This window comes from Cryptomeria japonica, chromosome 5, assembly GCF_030272615.1.
Source record: "Cryptomeria japonica chromosome 5, Sugi_1.0, whole genome shotgun sequence".
NCBI lineage: Eukaryota > Viridiplantae > Streptophyta > Pinopsida > Cupressales > Cupressaceae > Cryptomeria > Cryptomeria japonica.
Window position 1 is genome coordinate 199917167 of NC_081409.1, and position 20045 is coordinate 199937211.

The window sequence follows — 20045 nt, forward strand, 5'->3', positions numbered from 1 at the left end:
AAAGATGACGAAGTAGACTGGGTAATCTTTGGAACATGACTTGCACTTAATAAAAGAAAAATCCTAGCTTAAAACTAGACATGACCTGAAAATCTTGTATGGGTACAACAAATAGACACATTCAGGTCTTCAATAAGGTCCTTGCCATCAAATCGGCATTGAGATGTTAGCTGAACCCAACCTTGACTAATTCTTTTGTCATACCCATCTGTGAATGAACTGCAATTTTTAATTTTTTTGCAGAACAACTGATTGCTACATATTACTGATTATTGTTTTCACCAAACAAGCTGCTGCTCAGTTGGGATATTGGAAAAAAGAAACTCACTTCTTCTAAAAATCTTATCAAGCAAAAGGTCCAATTTAAGTATTATCTAATAGACTAATGCAAATCGATATGCCCATACACTCAACTTGGAAAATATTGTTTCTTCAGAATGCCACACTCTTACCAATCAAGACTAACGTAGAAACAATAAACAAAGCCAACTTTGGATTCTAACCAATGGCCAAAAGTTAATGCCTTTCTATGAATCATCTTGAATCCTCACCATTAACAATCTCTGAAGAAATATGGATGGATATGCCCAATCTGCATGAAAGGTGTTGAAAGCATCAATTGTGGTTACTTATTATGTTTCGATAATATAGGTTATCTGAGTATGTATTAATTTTTTGTATACAGTGTTTGTCCACTTCAGGTAGTTATAAGTGTCGGGTAGTTATAAGCATTGGATGGTCGATGGTTGCGTTCCGCTTAGCAACTCTTGGGTCTTTTAATAGATTGTGTATTGTTAAGAAAAGTAGTATGATCTAGTTGGATCAACTCTGATCCTTGGTTGCCACCTTTGGTCTTCTTTTGCAATAACTTCATGGAAAAATAAAGATATATTTTACTTTTGTATCTAGTGTGTATTTTACTATTGTATCTAGTGTGCATTGTCATCTCTATTATTGATTCATGTATTTATTTTATCAGATAGATCAGTAAACATTTGGCATCATTGCCTTAAAATAAATTGGGCTAGATTTGAATGATTCATGCCCTTAGATCCTAATAAAAGCAAGAAGAGGCCACAAGGTGGTCAAGGCCATGAGATTAGGCGATCTTTGAGGGTCATTGAGCAAAGGGTGTTAATGAAGGAGAAGATTACGAGAAACACTTGAGTAAAATACAATTGTACTATTCCCAAGTTGGCCGAGAATACAGTCAAATCGAAAAGTCAAGACAACCTTCACTAGATGAGGGAAGTTGGGAGACAAAGTTACATTCCTTCACAAAATTGTACAAGAGTAGCCTTTGGGGCATTGGAAGGTTGACAATCGAAGGAGAAGTAAAGCCAAGAGCATATAAAAGAATATTTGAAGGTGAAACAAGGGCACGGAAGGCTGAAGCTTAGGGAAGAGTTGAGGATTCTTACGTGGCTTAGAGTGTAAGAGAAGCACAGTATCTTTTAAATCAAAACTCCCTAGAAAGTAGATTCTGGGCGCTAGGTTTGCATTATAATAATATCATGGTAAGCCTTAGTGGTGAAAAGCAAAATTTGCTCAAGTTTATAGGCGATAGATCGAAGGATCCTATTAGGCATTGTAAGAGTTGTGAAACAATTTGGACAGCAAATGGGAAAGATGATAAAGCAATTTGGCTATGATAAGCAATTTATGCAAAATATATTTACTAAATGAATCAAATGAGTTTGGTGGGGTTTTGGGGACAGCACCCTTGCAAGGTTCAGGGATAGTGCCTAAATAAAGATCTTCACAAGAACATAGATGTTCAAGGCACACACCATGTTCATAATTTTTTAAAAGTCAAGAAACAATGTTTATAGAGCTAAAAATAATATTTTTGGAGTGTTCAACATGGCCAGATATTTAAAACTTCACAAAATTTGGCCACCTAAAAAGTACTTAAGTTTTTGAAAATAACATAATTTTTATGTGAAATACAGCTACAAAATGTATCAAATGAGTTTGGTGGGGGTAGCAACCCCCGTGGGGTTTAGGGGTAGTGCCTAAATAAAGACCTTTGAAGAACAGAAACGTTCATTGCATACATCATTTTCATAATTTTTTGAAAGGATAAAAACAATGCTTATAAAGCCAAAAAAAAAGAAAAATGTTTGACTTTTCAAAATGTCCGAATATGGCTTTGAAAGACAAAAGACTACGTATTTACAATATTTTTCCACATCTTCTACAGATTTTTGGCCAGTTTTTTGGAAAAGTGATAAAAAATTGACAATGAAATTGAGTAAATAGTGTGTATACACACTGTATTGGAAAACTTGCTAGTACTCGATGACCTGCTAAGTTTGCAAAATTTTCATAAAATTTCTCAAAATTGGAGTTGTTGAAGGTAAGTTAAGAAATAAGATTTATTTTAATAAATATGTTTCACTAGAGTAATTTAAAAAAATAAAAATGAAATTTATGTTTCTATCCTTAAGAATAATTTTATTTTTTAATTTTTTAATTTTGATTTTCAAATAGGTTGTTGAGATCCATCTTGCTTTTGACACAATTGCTTTAAGACAACTTTGAGGGTTCAGAAGGCACATTCAAACATGATCATCAATAAAAATTGGTCTATATAAGGGCAATCTAGCATTACAAGGGTAGCAAATATCAAGTAAATGATTCTAGATGACATTTGGTGGGATTATGTAGAATATCTTCTTAGCTTCATTGAGCCTATATTGAGCATGATGCATCATATAGACATGGATAGACCTTGTTTGGGAGATATATGATGGCATTGGCCCAATGATTGAGAAGATGAAGGGCACTATAATGAGTTAGAGCAAGATTGTGAAGAAAATTTGTTCTAAGAGCTACAAAAAATTATTGTAGAGAGATGGAACAAAATGATCACCCCACAAAATCTTCATGCCTTCGCATTGTGTCTCAACTATTGTATTGTTGATAATCCTTTTTGTATCGACAAGGATTGCCCCATATAGAGATATTGAAGGCACCCAAGGGTATGAAGTGTCACTTACAAACTCTTACTTGATCTTGACACGTGGGATGCAATTAGGATTGAGTTCATGGAATTTGTGCACTCCAATGGCTTTAGTAGTGATGGTCTTCGGGGCAAGTTAAAGGTTGATACTCACAGTTGGTGGGTCTTCTTTGGCCAAACATTAACACACCTATAACCTCTTGCGATCAAAATTTTGTCGCAAAGAAGTTTTCTATAGAAGGATTCTTTCATCTTATAAGTTTTTTGATAATTAATTTTTTAAAATTAATTATTTATAACTCTCTAATTTTGTCTTAATAGGCACTTGTTCATTTGCACTAGAGAGGAGTTGGTGTACAGTTCATCCACTTAGTAAAGTGCAATATATTGCACTCAAAAAGGCAAAAGACTTGTGTATGCACATTCCACTTTGTGTTTCCTTTGACACAAACAAAGTGTACAAGGAAGTGGGATATTGAGCCAAAGCATAATGAATTAGATGCTTCAACTTCTCACCTTGGTGCACTTGATGTTGAAAATGAGCCAGCTATGAAAGTAATATTGTAATATTTCTATAATGGTCATCTTAGTCATTTAGTTAGTATTTAGAAACTTGTGTTTATTCTTTTGTCTTTAGTAAGTTTTAGGAAGTTTTCTTAGACTTGATGTTGAAGATGAGCCAGCTATGAAAGTAATATTTTAATATTTCTATAATGGTCATCTTAGTCATTTAGTTAGTATTTAGAAACTTCTGTTTATGTCTTTTGTCTTTAGTAAGTTTTAGGAAGTTTTCTTTTTGTCTTTTGTGTTTCTATTTTCGATCGTTTCTGTTATTGAAAGATAGTCTTGTAATTCTCTATATAAGGAGTATTCCTCTCCTTAATTAATTACAATATCGAATTATCATTTCATTGTATTAGAGCGGGTTAAGTTTTTTCGACGAATTTTTTTAATTCGTGGGTTTTCTGATTTTTTTCTACACAAAAATTAGGGAGTTTTTATTTCAGTTTACTATTCGTGATGGCCGTGAGTAAGGTTTTTGAACAGACTGGGGGGTTTTGTACGATTTTCTCCTCAAAATCATGGATGGACTTTTTGATTTTTCTCCACAATTTTTTGGAGGGTTTTGCACGGTTTTCTCTTAAAAGGGTGTGGTTTCTGTGTTCATCTTTTGCATGATTTTTTCACACAAATTATGGGTTCTTTCTTTGCTGGAGAGTTTTTTGATTTTTCCCACTAAAAATCATAGAGGGTTTTGAGGGCCGCGATTGCTGTGTGTTGGGTGTGTTTTTCCCACGCGATGACAAGGTGGACTGCTGCATGAAGATTTTTTGCCAGCAACTAGGAAGGGTTTTACTTTGCAGTATTTTTGGGTTTTCAAGTTTTTTCCATAAAAAATCATGGTGGTGTTTTTTTTTTTTTTCCTTAAAAAATCATGGTGATGGGTTTTCTGATTTTTTCCATAAAAAATCATGGTAATGGGATTTCTAATTTTTTCCAAAAAAAATCATGATGGAGGGTTGGCCGATTTTTCCACTAAATTGTGGTTTCAATTTTTGGCCGATTTTTCCACTAAATTGTGGTTTCAATTTTTGGCCGATTTTTTTGTCAACAAAAATCAAAGTTTTTTGAGAAGCTGATCTCGGTGTCTTTGGATAGAGGGAGGGATAGCTTTGTTACCCAACATCATGTTAGAAGGTTTGTGGTTGACAGATTGTGGTAAGCTTGGTCATATCCAGAAGTTTTGCAGAACCAAGGAGGGTCTTAACAGTAAGCTCATGTTGTAGAGCATTATGAAGAGAAGGGGGCAGCCTTCTATGCATTTGTGGCCAAATGACCTATAGATTATGCCACATCTTCTGTAGGGTAGGTAGTAGAATGACCATTAAGGGAGGGTATTAAAGTAATATTGGAATATTGCTATAATGGTCATCTTATTTATTTATTTAGAAACTTCCGTTTATGTCTTTCGTCTTTTGTTAGTTTTAGGAAATTTCCTTCCCATTTTTCATGTTTCTGTTTTTGATTGTTTTTGTTATGGAAAGATCATCTTGTAATTTTCCATATAAGGAGTATTCGTCTCCTCAATTAATTGCAATATTGAATTATCATTTCACCAGCTAGTGAGCATGAGATTGCTAGTACTAGTGCCAGTGACATTGTTTATGGTTCTTGTAATATAAAAATATCTACATCATCTAATATGGATGGTGGTGATGATATTTTTGAGCACCAATATGGTGATGCTGGATCAGTGATGGCTGATTGTTTACACTTGACGTTATTTTTTTTAATTTTAATATATCATGACATTCAAGTTTGAGTAATTGATATTGTAGTATTTTTAATTTTATGGTGATTTTTTTTACCTTATATGATTTAATGTAGTATATACAACTTAATTATTGCTGCAATATGCATATATTACTGATTTTTTGAATGTTTTTTTATGGATGAACCCAAAATGAAACCAACCCTCAATTTTTTTTGACTGAATTCATGAACCCAAACCTGAACCAATACCAGGATTGGCAACATAACTTCCAATGCCAACTTTCCAAAGGTATTTGGAGAGAAACAACTTCACAATCTGGTCTTTTAGCTCTAGAAGTCGAACTTCTATAGAAGAACAATGACAAATGGACTGCTCTCTAAATAAATGATAGTTATCCAATTCATGCATAAGATGACACCTGATTTTATACTTTGGAATGTGTGGGAAGCATGAAATGTGAGGGTCTTTGATAAAGAGATCATTTACTGTGTCAAAGCATCTTACTCATAAAACTTCATATCCATGGTACCTTTTTAATTTATAATAATGAGACAATGGGTATTTTTGACTTCACAAATACGAAGGATTGCCACGTGGCACAAATTTTGATAATTCCTTTACTTTAAAAAATTCAATTTTTTATAGATTTGATTGGAGGTGATGTTGAACTCACCCTGTACCAGTTTCAACTAAACTCATGCTTGATCAGCGTTGAGGGAATAATAAGGAACATCAAAGGGGAGCCTTCCCTATGTTCTCAATGCATAGGACTCCAGACCAACAATTTTGTAGGGCTCGTTGCCCTTGACAAAAGAATGTGGTTGACACTCTATCATGGCATGACTGAAAGTTATATTGAATTTGCACAAATGCTCATTTAGAATCATCCCACAATATATTGGGCAATCAATCCTTTTTACTAGAATTTTTAAGGACATTGTAAGTTTGCATTAGTCCACATCTTCTTCAATTGACTATAAAAGGGTAATACAATGCAAAGCAACATATCTACTTGTCCTTGGCATAAAATCAGAAGTTTTTGACTAAGAGAAGGATGAAAATTCGATCCCATGTTCTAAGCCACTATGAAACTGGAATAAATGGTTCAATAAATATAGAAGGATAAACAATGAATCAGTGTTGAAGATGATGACAGTATAGTCCTCCCAGCTAGAGGCCTCGACCAGAACAGTCAGGTACCTTATGCTGGTCCTTATCAAATAAGAGGTTTTCCCTCGATGGATTTTAGTGATAAAGAGGGTGATAATGATATAATCTCTTGGTATAGTGCCAGTTGCCAACTTCCTTATCTCAAGGACCATACCAGGGTCTAATTTCTTTGGAGAGATTGGAAAATTAACTGAAAAGTGCACTCTAATCTGCCTACTACCCCTGCAGATTGATGCTCCTTTCAAACGGACCCTTCAGTCAAAAAGATAATTATTTTGCTTGTGTCAGAACCATGGGAACCCCAATCAACACAAGTCCTCTCTATTAACCTCTAGGTAACCCTCATGTACCTCAGTTGGAAATAGTTATAGGCCAGGGCCTGTAGCTAATCCATTGAATAGGAGTTTGATTTTTTTATTGAGAACATAGGTCCTCATGGAAGCCAGAACTCTGTTCTTGATATGGCAATACCTGACATGCACAAATGTATTGTTTTATGTGGTGAACTTATTCCAGCTACAAAACAAAATAATTGACGATTGAGAATCTGTTACCTGGAGACTTGGCCAGACAGAAATTTGAGAAGAGAGGTTTCAGCATGAATACTATCAGCCCAACCCAAAATGGTAGATCCTCCAAGGTTAAGGTAATGCAACTGAAGGACATACTGGAGAAGATTGAGGTTTTTCTCGACCTTAGGCCAGACAGGCCCCACTGACTTTCCTTATGCTGACATTCTCACACAGGGTGACAAAGCTGATCCTAGGTTTGAAGGTGGAGCTAGAGGTTCCCTATGCTTTTCTGTTTTGTAATGACAGTTAATACCACTCGACATTTTTATTCATGAATGAGCTGTTAATAGTAATACCACAACAGGATACTCCATTTTTGGCATAATATTATTTGTATACTGCTTGGAATATTAATACAAACTTTCAGTGGTTGCCATAGAGTCCATGGAAAATATTACAGGTTATAGTCTTTTTCATTGTCATTTATATGTATGTAAATTTTAATGTTTTATGGTAGTGTGTTAGTTGCGATGGTTAGGTTAAGGGATATCTCTACTAGTCCTTGGTTTGTAAGCTACTTTACCTTAAACTGAAATGCCGATCTGTTTTTGTGGATAGTTATCACCCCCTTGTTTTTACTTCCTAGGGATGACGTTGTTTAATAACTCATATTTCATTATATTAAATACTTGACTTCTATCTGCCACCCCCATGCCTCTCCCTGCCTCCATCCAAAAAACAAGTGAAAGAAAATCATTATAAATTTTCTCTATTTGTGGATCTTAATTAGCACTTCAGGAATCTTTGTGGACTAAGATATTGACATTGAGAAAATTTCCGGTTGAATACAAGCTTTCTAACCTTAGCTGGCCAAGAATGTGGAAGTTACGGCATATGATTTTCTGATTACTGTTTGCTTAAATAATCAAATTCACAGCTGCTTATCTTTTATGTGTCCAGGTATTTAATTTTTCCAATAAACATGATACTTTTTATTTATGGAGGATTGATATAATCCTTTCAAAAATATATCTGCCAAAATGTTTTACAGTCTTCTAAAAACATGGCTGGACATTTGTTGAATTCTGATAAACATTCATCCTGATGCTAAATTTTAATTTAAAACCAGCTTGATAGATAGCCATATCCTTTAAGATTTTTGATACAATGCTTTTGTATGGGGTTGTCCAAATTAGAAATATTTAAATATTGTAGTTGTGAGTCTTCCAAAATTTTCATTTTGTTGCAAAGGCATTTGCTGTAAAATATGTTATGGTTATTTAATTTTCCTACTAGAACAATGGTTATTTAACGCAGACGATGAATGGTCTCAGAGAGCATACGTGATACACTGGGTGCGGGTGGACCGATATTCTTGCACAGAAGAGGCATTTTGGGATGGACAGCGACAGCTTGATATCCTGGTTTCCCGAGTGCAAGACATAGATCCGTATGTGAAATTATTATAATTGCCTTCTTCTGCACATACGAAATGTAATAAGTTCAATTATATTCTTTCTTAGGGGTAATATTTTTTATTACTTCCCTTCATGTTGGCAGTCCCAGACTTTCCTCAGGTTCTGTCAAATTGCAAACTGGGCTCTTTGGGGATGCTGTCAAAAAGTCTAACATGACAGAATTAGAATACAAGAAAGCTGTTTCAGAGGCACAAGAACACATTGCTGCAGGGGACATCTTCCAAATTGTTCTCAGTCAACGTTTTGAGCGTCGTACATTTGCAGACCCCTTTGAAGTTTACAGGGCATTACGAGTTGTGAATCCAAGTCCTTATATGATATACCTCCAGGTTTTGGATCAATTGGAGTATATAGATTATATTTCATAGTTTGAAGTTTGGTTGGCACTGATAAATCTTTCATAGTTTGAAGTTTGGTTGGCACTGATAAATCTTTCATAGTTTCAAGTTTGTTTGGCACTCATAATTCTTTTATAATTATAGAGATATAGATTATGACGAGTTTCTATTGTACAAGGTTAGGTTGTAGTTTCAAACATGTTTATTTAAAGGAGCTCTTTTTGGGTGTTTTAGAATTATAAAATTCATTCAGGTTAGTAATATGCAATTTAGTTGCCACAGGGAATCAGATACACATTGGTAGCTGTTTTACTTCTGAAACTGAAATTAACATGACAATTGTATTGCAGGCTCGAGGATGTATTTTGGTTGCTTCTAGTCCCGAAATTCTCACTCGTATAAAAGAGGTAATAGAGGTGCATATGGTCTTTGGTTTTTGTTTATCTTGATTAATACCAGAATCTTAGTTTGCATTGCCTTTTGAAACTGTCTTGATAAATATTGGTACATTTATGGTTTGAACATATTGAATAAGCATTTTAAGAGTGGGACATTGGAGGATATTTGAACCTAACATTCGTTAACTGTGTATGCTGATAGCTATTATCTAATAGAAATGAAACTCTTGTGAACACAGCCAATGTTTTCTTCAATAATCAGATTGTAGATGTATATTACTTAAAAATATTTTTCTTACATAATGTATGGTATAATTAAACTAGTGCCAACACATGAAAGTGTTGATGCATGGTAGCCTCGGTAAGATAAATGATTGAATGAGAGATAAATGAAGTCTCATTCAATCATCTATCTCATCGATAGACTATGATAAGACTTCAGTCATCATTCCTTCGTCTGATAAATATAATTACTCTTCGATATGTCATTTTTCGATTTATATTATATCAATAAGAGTATGCATGTTTTACAATCTAGTTGTGATCGTATCCCTTGATTCTTATATATAACATTGTTAATAATTGGGTTATTAACTAATGCACGGAATACCGATTGTTATTGGGTTTATTGTTAACTGCATATATACCGATTGTTATCGGGTTTATTAATAACTGCATATATACCGATTGTTATTGGGTTTATTAATAACTGCATACATACCGATTAGTATCGGTTTCACTTGATAATTATATGCACATCAGATAGCATCGGTTAAACTTGTTAGTTGTATGCGCACCGATTGGTATAAGTTAAATGCGATTATGATTGAAGAGGTGCGATCAAGTAATATCTTGATCGGTCATATCGGTCATGTCTAATAGACATGACCGGTCAAGGTATTGCTTGATCCTCCTTATTGGCATATATATATCAATCGGTGATTATGAGAAGAACATCGAAATTCATAAATACTCTTTCTCCATCTGCAACATACCAGATAATAATCAGATTTATTATAATAAGAAATAACATATACTTGAAAGAAAAGATAACCTTGAATATAACTTGCTTCTTGAATTGAAAATTGAATAACATTTACATGGTATCAAAGCTATAGTTAAATCGAACCTGAGGCAATTCAATTTTGTGGAATATTCAAGACAAACATATATTCGACATCACATTTCTCCTAATGGCTAGCACTATCAAATTCAAAGATAGACTCGGAGGAGGTGATGACATCTCAGCATGGAAGTTCAGAATTTAGATGATTCTAAGAGAAAATAAAGTCGAATCATTTGTAAAAACTGAAACTATAGAACCTAAGGCTGAACCGGACAAAGCAACTTGGATAAAGGGAAATGAAAAGGCCATCAAAATCATAGTTGATGGGGTGAGGAATAATATTATGCCCATCATAAGGAAACATGAAACGGCCTACAACATGTTCAAAGCACTTAAAGATGCATTTGAGATGTCCAATGCTAGTAGAACCTTGGCTTTAAAGAGAGAAATAAATCATATAGCTATGATCAAAGGGGAGTCAGTCAATGCCTACTTCATGTGGATATCAGCCCTAAGGGATAAGCTAGCAACCCTTGGATATGAGATCCAAAGCAAAGAATCAACACTCATTGCTCTAGATGGGTTGCCTAGTATATGGGAAACATTCGTCCACGGCATCAGTGCAAGGGATAAATTTCCAAAGTTTGAAAGGCTAAAGGCAGATTGTCTCCAAGAAGAATCAAGGTTAAATAAGAAAGGGATCAAACAAAAGAATATAGATGAAGATCTTCAAATCCTAAATACAAACTCTAATAAGAAAAGCAAGTAGAAACAATTTAGGAAGAGGAAAGGTCGCCATGGCAAGACCACCTTCAAGAAGGATCTTTCACAGATTCAATGTTTCAGATGTGATAAATTCGGACACTATGTTGCCAAATGTCCGGAAAGAGCCAAACAACAAGCCACATTTGCCAAAGCAGGAAAATCCAAAGGGGAAGATGACTCCGAGAAGTATGTACTCTACTCAACACTTACAAACCAAGCATCAAACAAGGTTAACTCCTGGGTGATCGACAGTGGCTCATCCAGACACATTACAGGGTTTAGAGAAGTGCTAGACTCCATGATAGAGGAGAATGATGAGGAAGTGACTATCCGAGATGACTCCACACATCCAGTCAGAGGAGTTGGAACCTGCACCATCAAACTAAAGTCAGGCATATCATTGCAACTTAAAGGAGTACTATTTGTCCCAGCCATCAAGAGAAACCTAGTCTCCATATCAACACTAGAGAATAATGGGTACAAAGTGACCTTCATGGACAACAGAGTGTTGGCTTGGCCAAAGAATTCATCTATCAAGAAAGCTAAAACCATTGGTCAAAGACAAGGTTACTTGTATGAGCTGTGCATGGAACCCAACCTGACCCTAATCCATGAAACTACAGATGCTAATAAAGTTTGGCATAGAAGATTAGGTCACCTGAATTTTAGAGCTTTATCATCAATGGGAAACCTTGTCACATGCCTACCTAAGTTAAAGCAATATCATTCAGGGGCATGTAAGGGATGTGCCCTAGGTAAAAATGCTAAGGGTGTTTTTCAAAATAGTACTAGGAAAATAAACAAAGTTCTAGAGTTAGTTCATTCTGATGTATGTGGATCTATGTCCGTACCTTCTTTAGGGGGATTTTTGTATTATGTAATATTTGTTGATGACTACTCTAGGAAAATTTGGATCTACTTTATGAAATGTAAAGAATCATAAGAGATCCTTAATAGGTTTAAGGAATTTTAATCACTAACAAAAAACTACTCGGGAAATAAAATCAAAACTTTAAGAATTGACAATGGGGGGGAATACACCTCAGATTTGTTTAAAGATCTTTCTAAAAATGTTGGGATTAAGAGGGAGCTTACTATGCCTTATAATTCTCAACAAAATGGGGTAGCTGAGAGGAAAAATAGGACAATTGTAGAAGATGCCAAAGCCATGATTCTTGATCAGAATCTAAATACCAATCTTTGGGCAAAAGCAACAAGCACTGCTGTATATATACAAAATAGATGTCTTCACTCCCATCTTGAAGCTAAAACCCCCGAGGAAGTCTTTACTAAAACAAAGCCAGATATCAACCACCTTAGAATATTTGGGTGTCCTGTCTATATTCATGTACCTAAGGAGAAAAGATTAAAATTAGAGCCTTCTGGAAAAAGGGGAATGCTTGTAGGATATAGTGAAACCTCTAAGGCCTACAAAATCTTTATACTTGGTCAGAGGAATATTGAACTGAGTAGGGATGTAATCTTTGAAGAAGACTTAGCCTTCAAAAGAGCCCAAAGCTCAATAGAACCTGAATTCTATATCCCTACCCCTAGCATAGAGGAAAACCCTCCTCCTGAGCTTCAGAGGGAGAGTCTTGAGGAAAATGTAGGTGAAACTCAAAACCCACCTAGAGAAAATTTCAAGAAAAGACCACTATGGGCCACCAAACCTGTAAAAGAAGCTCAGAAGTATGTTGCTCCTTCAGGGACCTTCAAAGAAAGCAAAAAGCCTAACAAACTCACCAACTATGTTGCTCTCATGAATGATCTCTCAAAAGAAGAACTTACTAATGTATCAGATGCACTTAAACATCAAGTATGGAAGAATGCCATGTTTGAGGAATACCAATCCATTATGAAAAATGATGTTTGGGAGATTGTTCCTAGGCCAGTTGGGAAATCTGTTGTCACCTCCAAATGGCTCTTCAAAATCAAACATGCTGCAGATGGTAGCGTTGAGAAACACAAGGCTAGATTTGTAGCCAGAGGGTTCTCACAAAAGGAAGGAATTGACTATGAAGAAACCTTTGCACCTTTAGCCAGATATACCTCAGTAAGAAGAGTCTTAGCCATTGCAGCAACAAAAGGATGGAAAGTACATTAGATGGATGTAAAGACAACATTTCTTAATGGAGAGATTACACAAGAAGTATACCTAGAGCAACTTGAAGGGTTTGAGATTCATGATGTAGAATCTCATGTATGTAAACTCAAGAAAGCTCTTTATGGGCTTAAACAGGCTCCCAGGGCCTGGTATGTAAGAATTGACACTTATCTCTCAGGGCTAGGCTTCTCAAAGAATGATGCAGATCCAAATCTCTACTATAAGCAAAACAAAGGTGATAGGCTGATTTGATTTTATATGTTGATGATTTGTTAATCACAGGAAAAGATCACCTCATAGATCAGTGTAAGAAAGACCTTACTAAAGAATTTGATATGAAGGACTTTGGACTCCTTCATTACTTCCTAGGTTTGGAAGTATGGCAGAATTCTGATGGCATTATACTAAACCAGGGTAAATATACCTTGGACATTTTGAAGAGATTTGGAATGCTAAACTGCAGACCCATTACCTCTCCAATGGAAACAAACCTTCATAAACTAAAGGAAGCTGCAACAGAATCACAACCCTCAGATTCTACTCCATACAGGCAAATGATTGGGTCCCTGGTGTATCTTGTAAATATGAGACCAGATATCTGTTATGCAGTTAATGTCTTGAGTCAGTTTATGTGTGAACCAAAGGAGATACACCTGGTAGCAGTAAAACATATTATGAGATATCTACAAGGTACCCTAAAACTTGGTCTCAAATATAAGAGAGTTAAACTAGATCTACACGGATTCACAAATTCAGATTGGGCTGGAAGTGTAACTGACAGGAAAAGCACCTCAGGATGCTGTTTCAGTTTAGGTTCAGCCATGATATCCTGGATCAGCAGAAAATAGTCATCAGTAGCATAGAGTTTCACTGAGGCCGAATATATTGCAGCCTCCATGGCTGCTTGAGAGGCAGTATGGCTTAGGAAGCTGCTTGTGGGGTTATTCGGTGAACCAATGAAGCCTACAGTTATTCATTGCGACAACCAAAGTTGTATAAAACTTTCAGTGAATCTGGTGTTTCATGACCGATCCAAACATATTGGGATTCCATATCATTATGTACGAGACATGGTGGATAGGAATGTGATCCAGTTGGAATACATTTGTACAGGAGATCAGACAACAGATATTCTTACCAAACCACTTTCAAAAGTGAAAGTTGAGCACTTCAGAAAAAGTCTTGGTATGATTGAAATTTAATTTGCTTTGTACTCCTATACTTATTAAGATGTTTTATGTGTAAACTTCTTTGTCATGTTAGGACTTTTATGGGTTTAACCCCTTGTGTTCATATCTAAGAGGTGACGATCTCTCAGTTAATGAACACTTGTATGTAGACATTATAAGGTGACGATCTTATGATGTTCAAACCAGTTATCATGTTGGATCTTTGGTATGCCATGGATGTGCCATGATTGTGTTGTGGTAAAACATTTGAATAAAATGTTAGTGCTCATACCACAACTTAGATAAGTTGAGAATTTGACTATTCTCATGTGCTTATTCTTAAAGTATTGCGTGTTTAGACAATATTGATATCACGTGCTTGGGTGATATCTTGTCATCACAAGTTGATGTGATGAACGTTTGTATCACATGTTTAGGTGATGCTTCATGTCACGTGTTTAGGTGATGTGATTTCTTGTATCAGATGATTGATGATACTTCATGTCACATGTCTAGGTGATATGATTCCCTAGAGAGTAAGATTACGTAAGGAATACTGACCATCATGAGAAATGTGATGCTAGATATGTTGTCTTCCATTTATCTTCTATAGTTAAGAGGGAGTGTTGATGCATGATAGCCTCGGTAAGATAAATGATTGAATAAGAGATAAATGATATCTCTCATTCAATCATCTATCTCATCGATAGACAATGATAAGACTTCAGTCATCATTCCTTTGTCTGATAAATATAATTACTTTTCGATATGTCATTTTTCGATTTATATTATATCAATAAGAGTATGCATGATATACGATCTAGTTGTGATCGTATCCCTTGATTCTTATATATAAAATTGTTAATAATTGGGTTCTTAACTAATGCACGAAATATCGATTGTTATCTGGTTTATTGTTAATTGCATATATACCGATTGTTATCGGGTTTATTAATAACTGCATATATACCGATTGTTATCGGGTTTATTAATAACTGCATACATACCGATTAGTATCGGTTTCACTTGTTAATTATATGCACATCGGATAGCATCGGTTAAACTTGTTAGTTCTATGCCCACCGATTGGTATAAGTTAAATGCGATTATGATTGAAGAGGTGCGATCAAGTAATATCTTGATCGGTCATATCGGTCATGTCTAATAGACATGACCAGTCAAGGTATTGCTTGATCCTCCTTATTGGCATATATATATCAATCGGTGATTATGAGAAGAACATCGAAATTCATAAATGCTCTTTCTCCATCTGCAACATACCAGATAATAATCAGATTTATTATAATAACAAATAACATATACTTGAAAGAAAAGATAACCTTGAATATAACTTGCATCTTGAATTGAAAATTGAATAACATTTACAAAAAGAAGTTGGCTCTAAGACAATGTGAGATTAGTGATTGTTGATGTGTTTTTTATGCACTATGCAATACAGAATAAAATACTAAGTTTTCTATCCTCTCTTGAACAAAATCCTCCTAAGTGCTAAACTGTGTGATCAAATGGGATGACTCCAAGGTTTCGAATGTCAGGTCCTGATGTGCTCTTGGATAGACTCAGTGTGTGATGTGATATTGCTGAAATAACAAGGGGGGTTTACGTTGAACTTGAATGCTTGAATGCTGCTGGAATGTGGAAAATTGCTTGATTAAAAAAAATAGCAAAAGGATAAAACGTTGAGAAAGCTAAGCTTATCTTAGGAATGTAAGAGACTACAAATGTCTTGGTGAAACTCAACTAAACTTTGCTTTACCATGCAAAGCAACAACTCCATAAAGTTTAGTGCAATCTCCTAAGGTAAGCATACGATGTTCAAATCACCACCAAGGACATAGACACAGTCAAGATGATGCATATCAATGAGCAAGTAGCAATTGAAGTTAAGCTCAGCTAAATGAGTTCAATTGACTATGCAAGATACTTTACAATCAATGAAATTCTAGTAGTGTAATCCTAAGAATTTCACTGTTAATCATCCATAATAACTTCTATGCATCTAATTTTCACCATCTAACATGAGGATATAACAAGAAACCATGCAATTTTGTAGAAGAAACAACACATTCCACCATAACTTCAATGAAAAGGATGTTTATTTACAAGGTTGGCCACAATTTCTGCCTTCTACTTCTCTACTTCTAACTGCTGCTTGCTATTTGGTACTTTCTACTAACTATCAGCTATTAACCATTAACCCTCACAAATGAGAAAACTGTGCCTTATATATATAGATAGCTCTTTACAATGTGTGGCTTAGATTGATTCACAATCAATGACCAAGATTACTAGACGAAAACCCTAATTAGGGTTTCTTAGACCCATTACGTAGCATTTAATGCTTGACCAATGATAAATTTACAAAAATAGGACACATGTCCTTCCATTGACCAATGAATGATGAGGGTAGTGTTGATGTGTATTTTGTACACGACCAAACACAGAATAAAATACCTAAAGGTACCTTATCCTCTCTTGAATAAAGCCTCCGAATGCTGAAGATGTCGCGAAAAGGATCAATCGGGATGACTTCAAGGTTCTTTACTGTAGGATCTCTACGTGTGGATAAGCACCAGTGGTCGTTGTGAATGCTGTTTCTTCAAGGGGTCTTACGCACTTTGAAAGCTGGTCCGTGTTGCTCTAACTCGACTGCAGGAACAGGATTTTCCTAATACTAACAAATTCTCAAAAAAAGATCAAAAGATAGGGTTTTCAAGAGATGAATTCTACTCTAATCCTACGAATGACTCAATGTAGGCTAGACTTGGTAAGATTTTACCAATTTCAGTATTGCCAAGGGATTACAACTTTACTGGAATTGGTGTGATCTTCTAAGGTGATTAGTGATTTTCAAATCATCAAGGATTATAGACACTATCATAAAGATACATGCCAATATTTTAATGATAATTGAATGTTCAAGCAATTTTAATATCTCCAGTTGACCACACAAGGCGTCCTTACAGTCAGTAAGAAGCTAGTGGTATGGATACGAATCTCACCAAAGATCAAGCACAACACTTAGTCCTTCAAACTTAAATACTACTTCGACTGAGAATGATTCAAGAAGATAAACAACCATGAAGATAGCCACAAGTATTGCAATAAAACACCATAACTTCAATATTTTATTGATCTCAAAGCCAAATGGACAACAATTGCTCAAAATTCCTTCTTCATTACTCAATCTTGCTACACAATAACTTTCTCTCTAAGCTCTTCTAATCTCTAATATCTTCTTCTAATATGATCTAATTAATACAAAATGAAAATGAGTGAGGGTATATATAGCATCCTCCATTACAATGAACGACCCAAATCCTGAGATTTTGACACCTAAACCCTAATTAGGGTTTATTACAAAAAGTTTTCCTTTTAGATGAACATTATTAAATGCATAGCCAAATATTTAATTGGCACAAAATTCGAGGAAACATAGACCAATGATAATTAAGATGCCACATCAACCTATAACAACCTTTCGTCTAGAACCTTGTTCCCTTTCCTATGTTCTTTCTTAGCATATCCAACGAATCTGGACACAATTCCTTCGATCTCAGCAATAGGAATCTCAGGAAGATTCTTCATTCGTTCCTCCAAGTGAATGACCTGATCGAAGGCAGTGAGAAGAGCTGTTTCCCATCCAGGTTCGAGTTCTTTGATCTTCTCAATCAGGAGCATGGTAGTGAACATCAGATCTCGTTGCTCATCTGTGATGACATTTTCCTCTTTGCAAAAGATGACCTTGATTCTATCCTCGAACTCTTGGATGTCCACATCTGTCTCAATCTCGATTCGTCGGCCAAGGATGGTACACAATACTTTAAACACTTTATCCTGAATTGGATGGATGACACCTTCAACTTGATTGCATTTGGAGCTGATTTCTTCAAAAAAGGACCTCTTTTATCTGGAGCAGAGCTGACCACTGTAGTAGGTTATGAGTTCCTCCATCCATTATCTTTTCTTGTGCCAGTATCCGTCTTGGTGCTTGCCTTATTACTTGTAGGACAGGAATGATAACATCTCTAGTATGAGCAAAAGCGGCTACAGTTATCAATAAATTATGAATAATCTCAAGGACTTGGATAGCCCGATGGATTGTATTCATCATCCTTGTTGCAAACTCGACGGCTACCGTGTGGGATTTATCAATCCAAGAACTCATAAGCTGAACCAAGCTTTTGACCCTTTCTGCTTCTCCAACTGATTCAAGAAGAAGTGCTTGCACAGGAGATACTGCTGGATCCTGACGTCTCAAGGGCTGATTGAGATGACTAAAGTAGCCTGTCCAAGGGCCGACCTCTCTCTCAAGCCTCTTATTCTTTTCCACTTCTTCCTTGAGTTTGTCCTTAAGTGCCTCAAATGAATCGGTTGCCTCATCCATTGCCTGTTCAGTAGTGAGTGGACCAAGCTCAAACGTTTCCACATCATGCTCATCTGCAAGAATTTCATCTTCATACTTGTCCACTACTGGTGTAGCTATTTGCAATTTCCTGGATCCTACCTCATCTCTGATCACCTTGGACATCTTGGTGGCCTTCTTCTTTTCCGTTACTTCTTGAGAATTTCCTATAAGGCTCTCCAAATCAATCACATTTTCTTCCTCCTCAATCACGATCACCCTTGTCAGTCTCTCCTTCAACCAATCTGGGATGGCAGATCTTGTCTCTCTAACTTGTATTTCTTTAAGTAAGGGTTCATCTTCTCGAAGAGGAGATGTCGCTTCATCATCATTTCCCTGATCTTCCTATAGCTCATCAATTTGTAGAGGTTCACTCGATGAATGTTGAGGTGTCTGTCCCTTCTCTGGTTTATCATTCTGTACCATGGATTCCATAGATTCATCAATCTCAGGTACTATCTTTTCTTGACCTTCAGCCTGACTTGCCTTCTTTCCATGTCGAGAAGATGTGCTTGATGGGCGATCTCGATTGGCCTCTTGCTTCTTCTTGGAGGATTCTCTTTTCTCAAGTCTTTCTTTCCTCTTTGCGCCTCTAGGATGAGAAGTGTCTTCACTCACGCTTGCTCTTCCTTCCTTTGGTCTTTCCTCCAAAGTAAAAGTCATTGGTACGTTCTGCTCTCTTAACTTTTGATGTTGTACATCCACCCATCTGCGAGTACATGATAAAACTGGAGCCATCAAAGCTCTCAAGTCCAAAATCTCAGGCTCGTTCCAATCTATCTTCACTCTCTTATCCTCTTTGTCATAGGATGACTGGAGGTATCTGCTGTTGTCCTGGGCCTGATTGGCTACTCTGTAAACCTTGCATTTTCTGATGAAATCTAAAGGCAATCTGGAATGCATCTTCCTTTTAACTTCTAAATCACTTGAGAGATTCATCCAAAAGTCTTCCACCTGAAACTCATGTCCGTACTTCCTAGCAACTGTCTCCTCCATATAACCATAAGGATCAAAATTCTCCTGTGGGGCAAAGAAGGTGAATGAATACAAGGCTAATTCCTTCTCTACATCCTCCGAAACTTGAGTATTGGGACATACCTCAACCGAATTCCCCAATATGATAGGTATAGGAACTCCATTTCCATGCTTGTGTCTGGATACCTTTGCACAAGTTGCCAATTGTCTGGTTACTTCAAGCAACACTATTCTGTCTGTTGGATATCTCGGCAACATGTAGGGAAATGAAGGGCACCCATGAACTCTGATGTATGTAAACATTTGAAACTGGATGAACCATGCACCATACCTCTTCACAAGCTCTTGTACATCCAGAGATAGTCGATTGTGAATCCTGCCTTGCAATATCCTAGTGATGTTCA

At 36.0% G+C, this 20045-nt stretch overlaps 1 protein-coding gene across 4 annotated transcripts in view; it reads left to right on the top strand.

The window, feature by feature from the left end:
- LOC131072832 (anthranilate synthase alpha subunit 1, chloroplastic) overlaps positions 1-20045 on the top strand; it is a 211056-nt gene that overhangs the window by 48564 nt on the left and 142447 nt on the right. For all 4 annotated transcript variants that reach the window (XM_058009114.2, XM_058009112.2, XM_058009113.2 and 1 more), the window contains 3 exons: positions 8257-8372; positions 8483-8729; positions 9089-9145. In XM_058009114.2, the coding sequence (XP_057865097.2) occupies positions 8257-8372; positions 8483-8729; positions 9089-9145 (420 nt within the window). The remainder of the gene's footprint in view (positions 1-8256; positions 8373-8482; positions 8730-9088; positions 9146-20045) is intronic.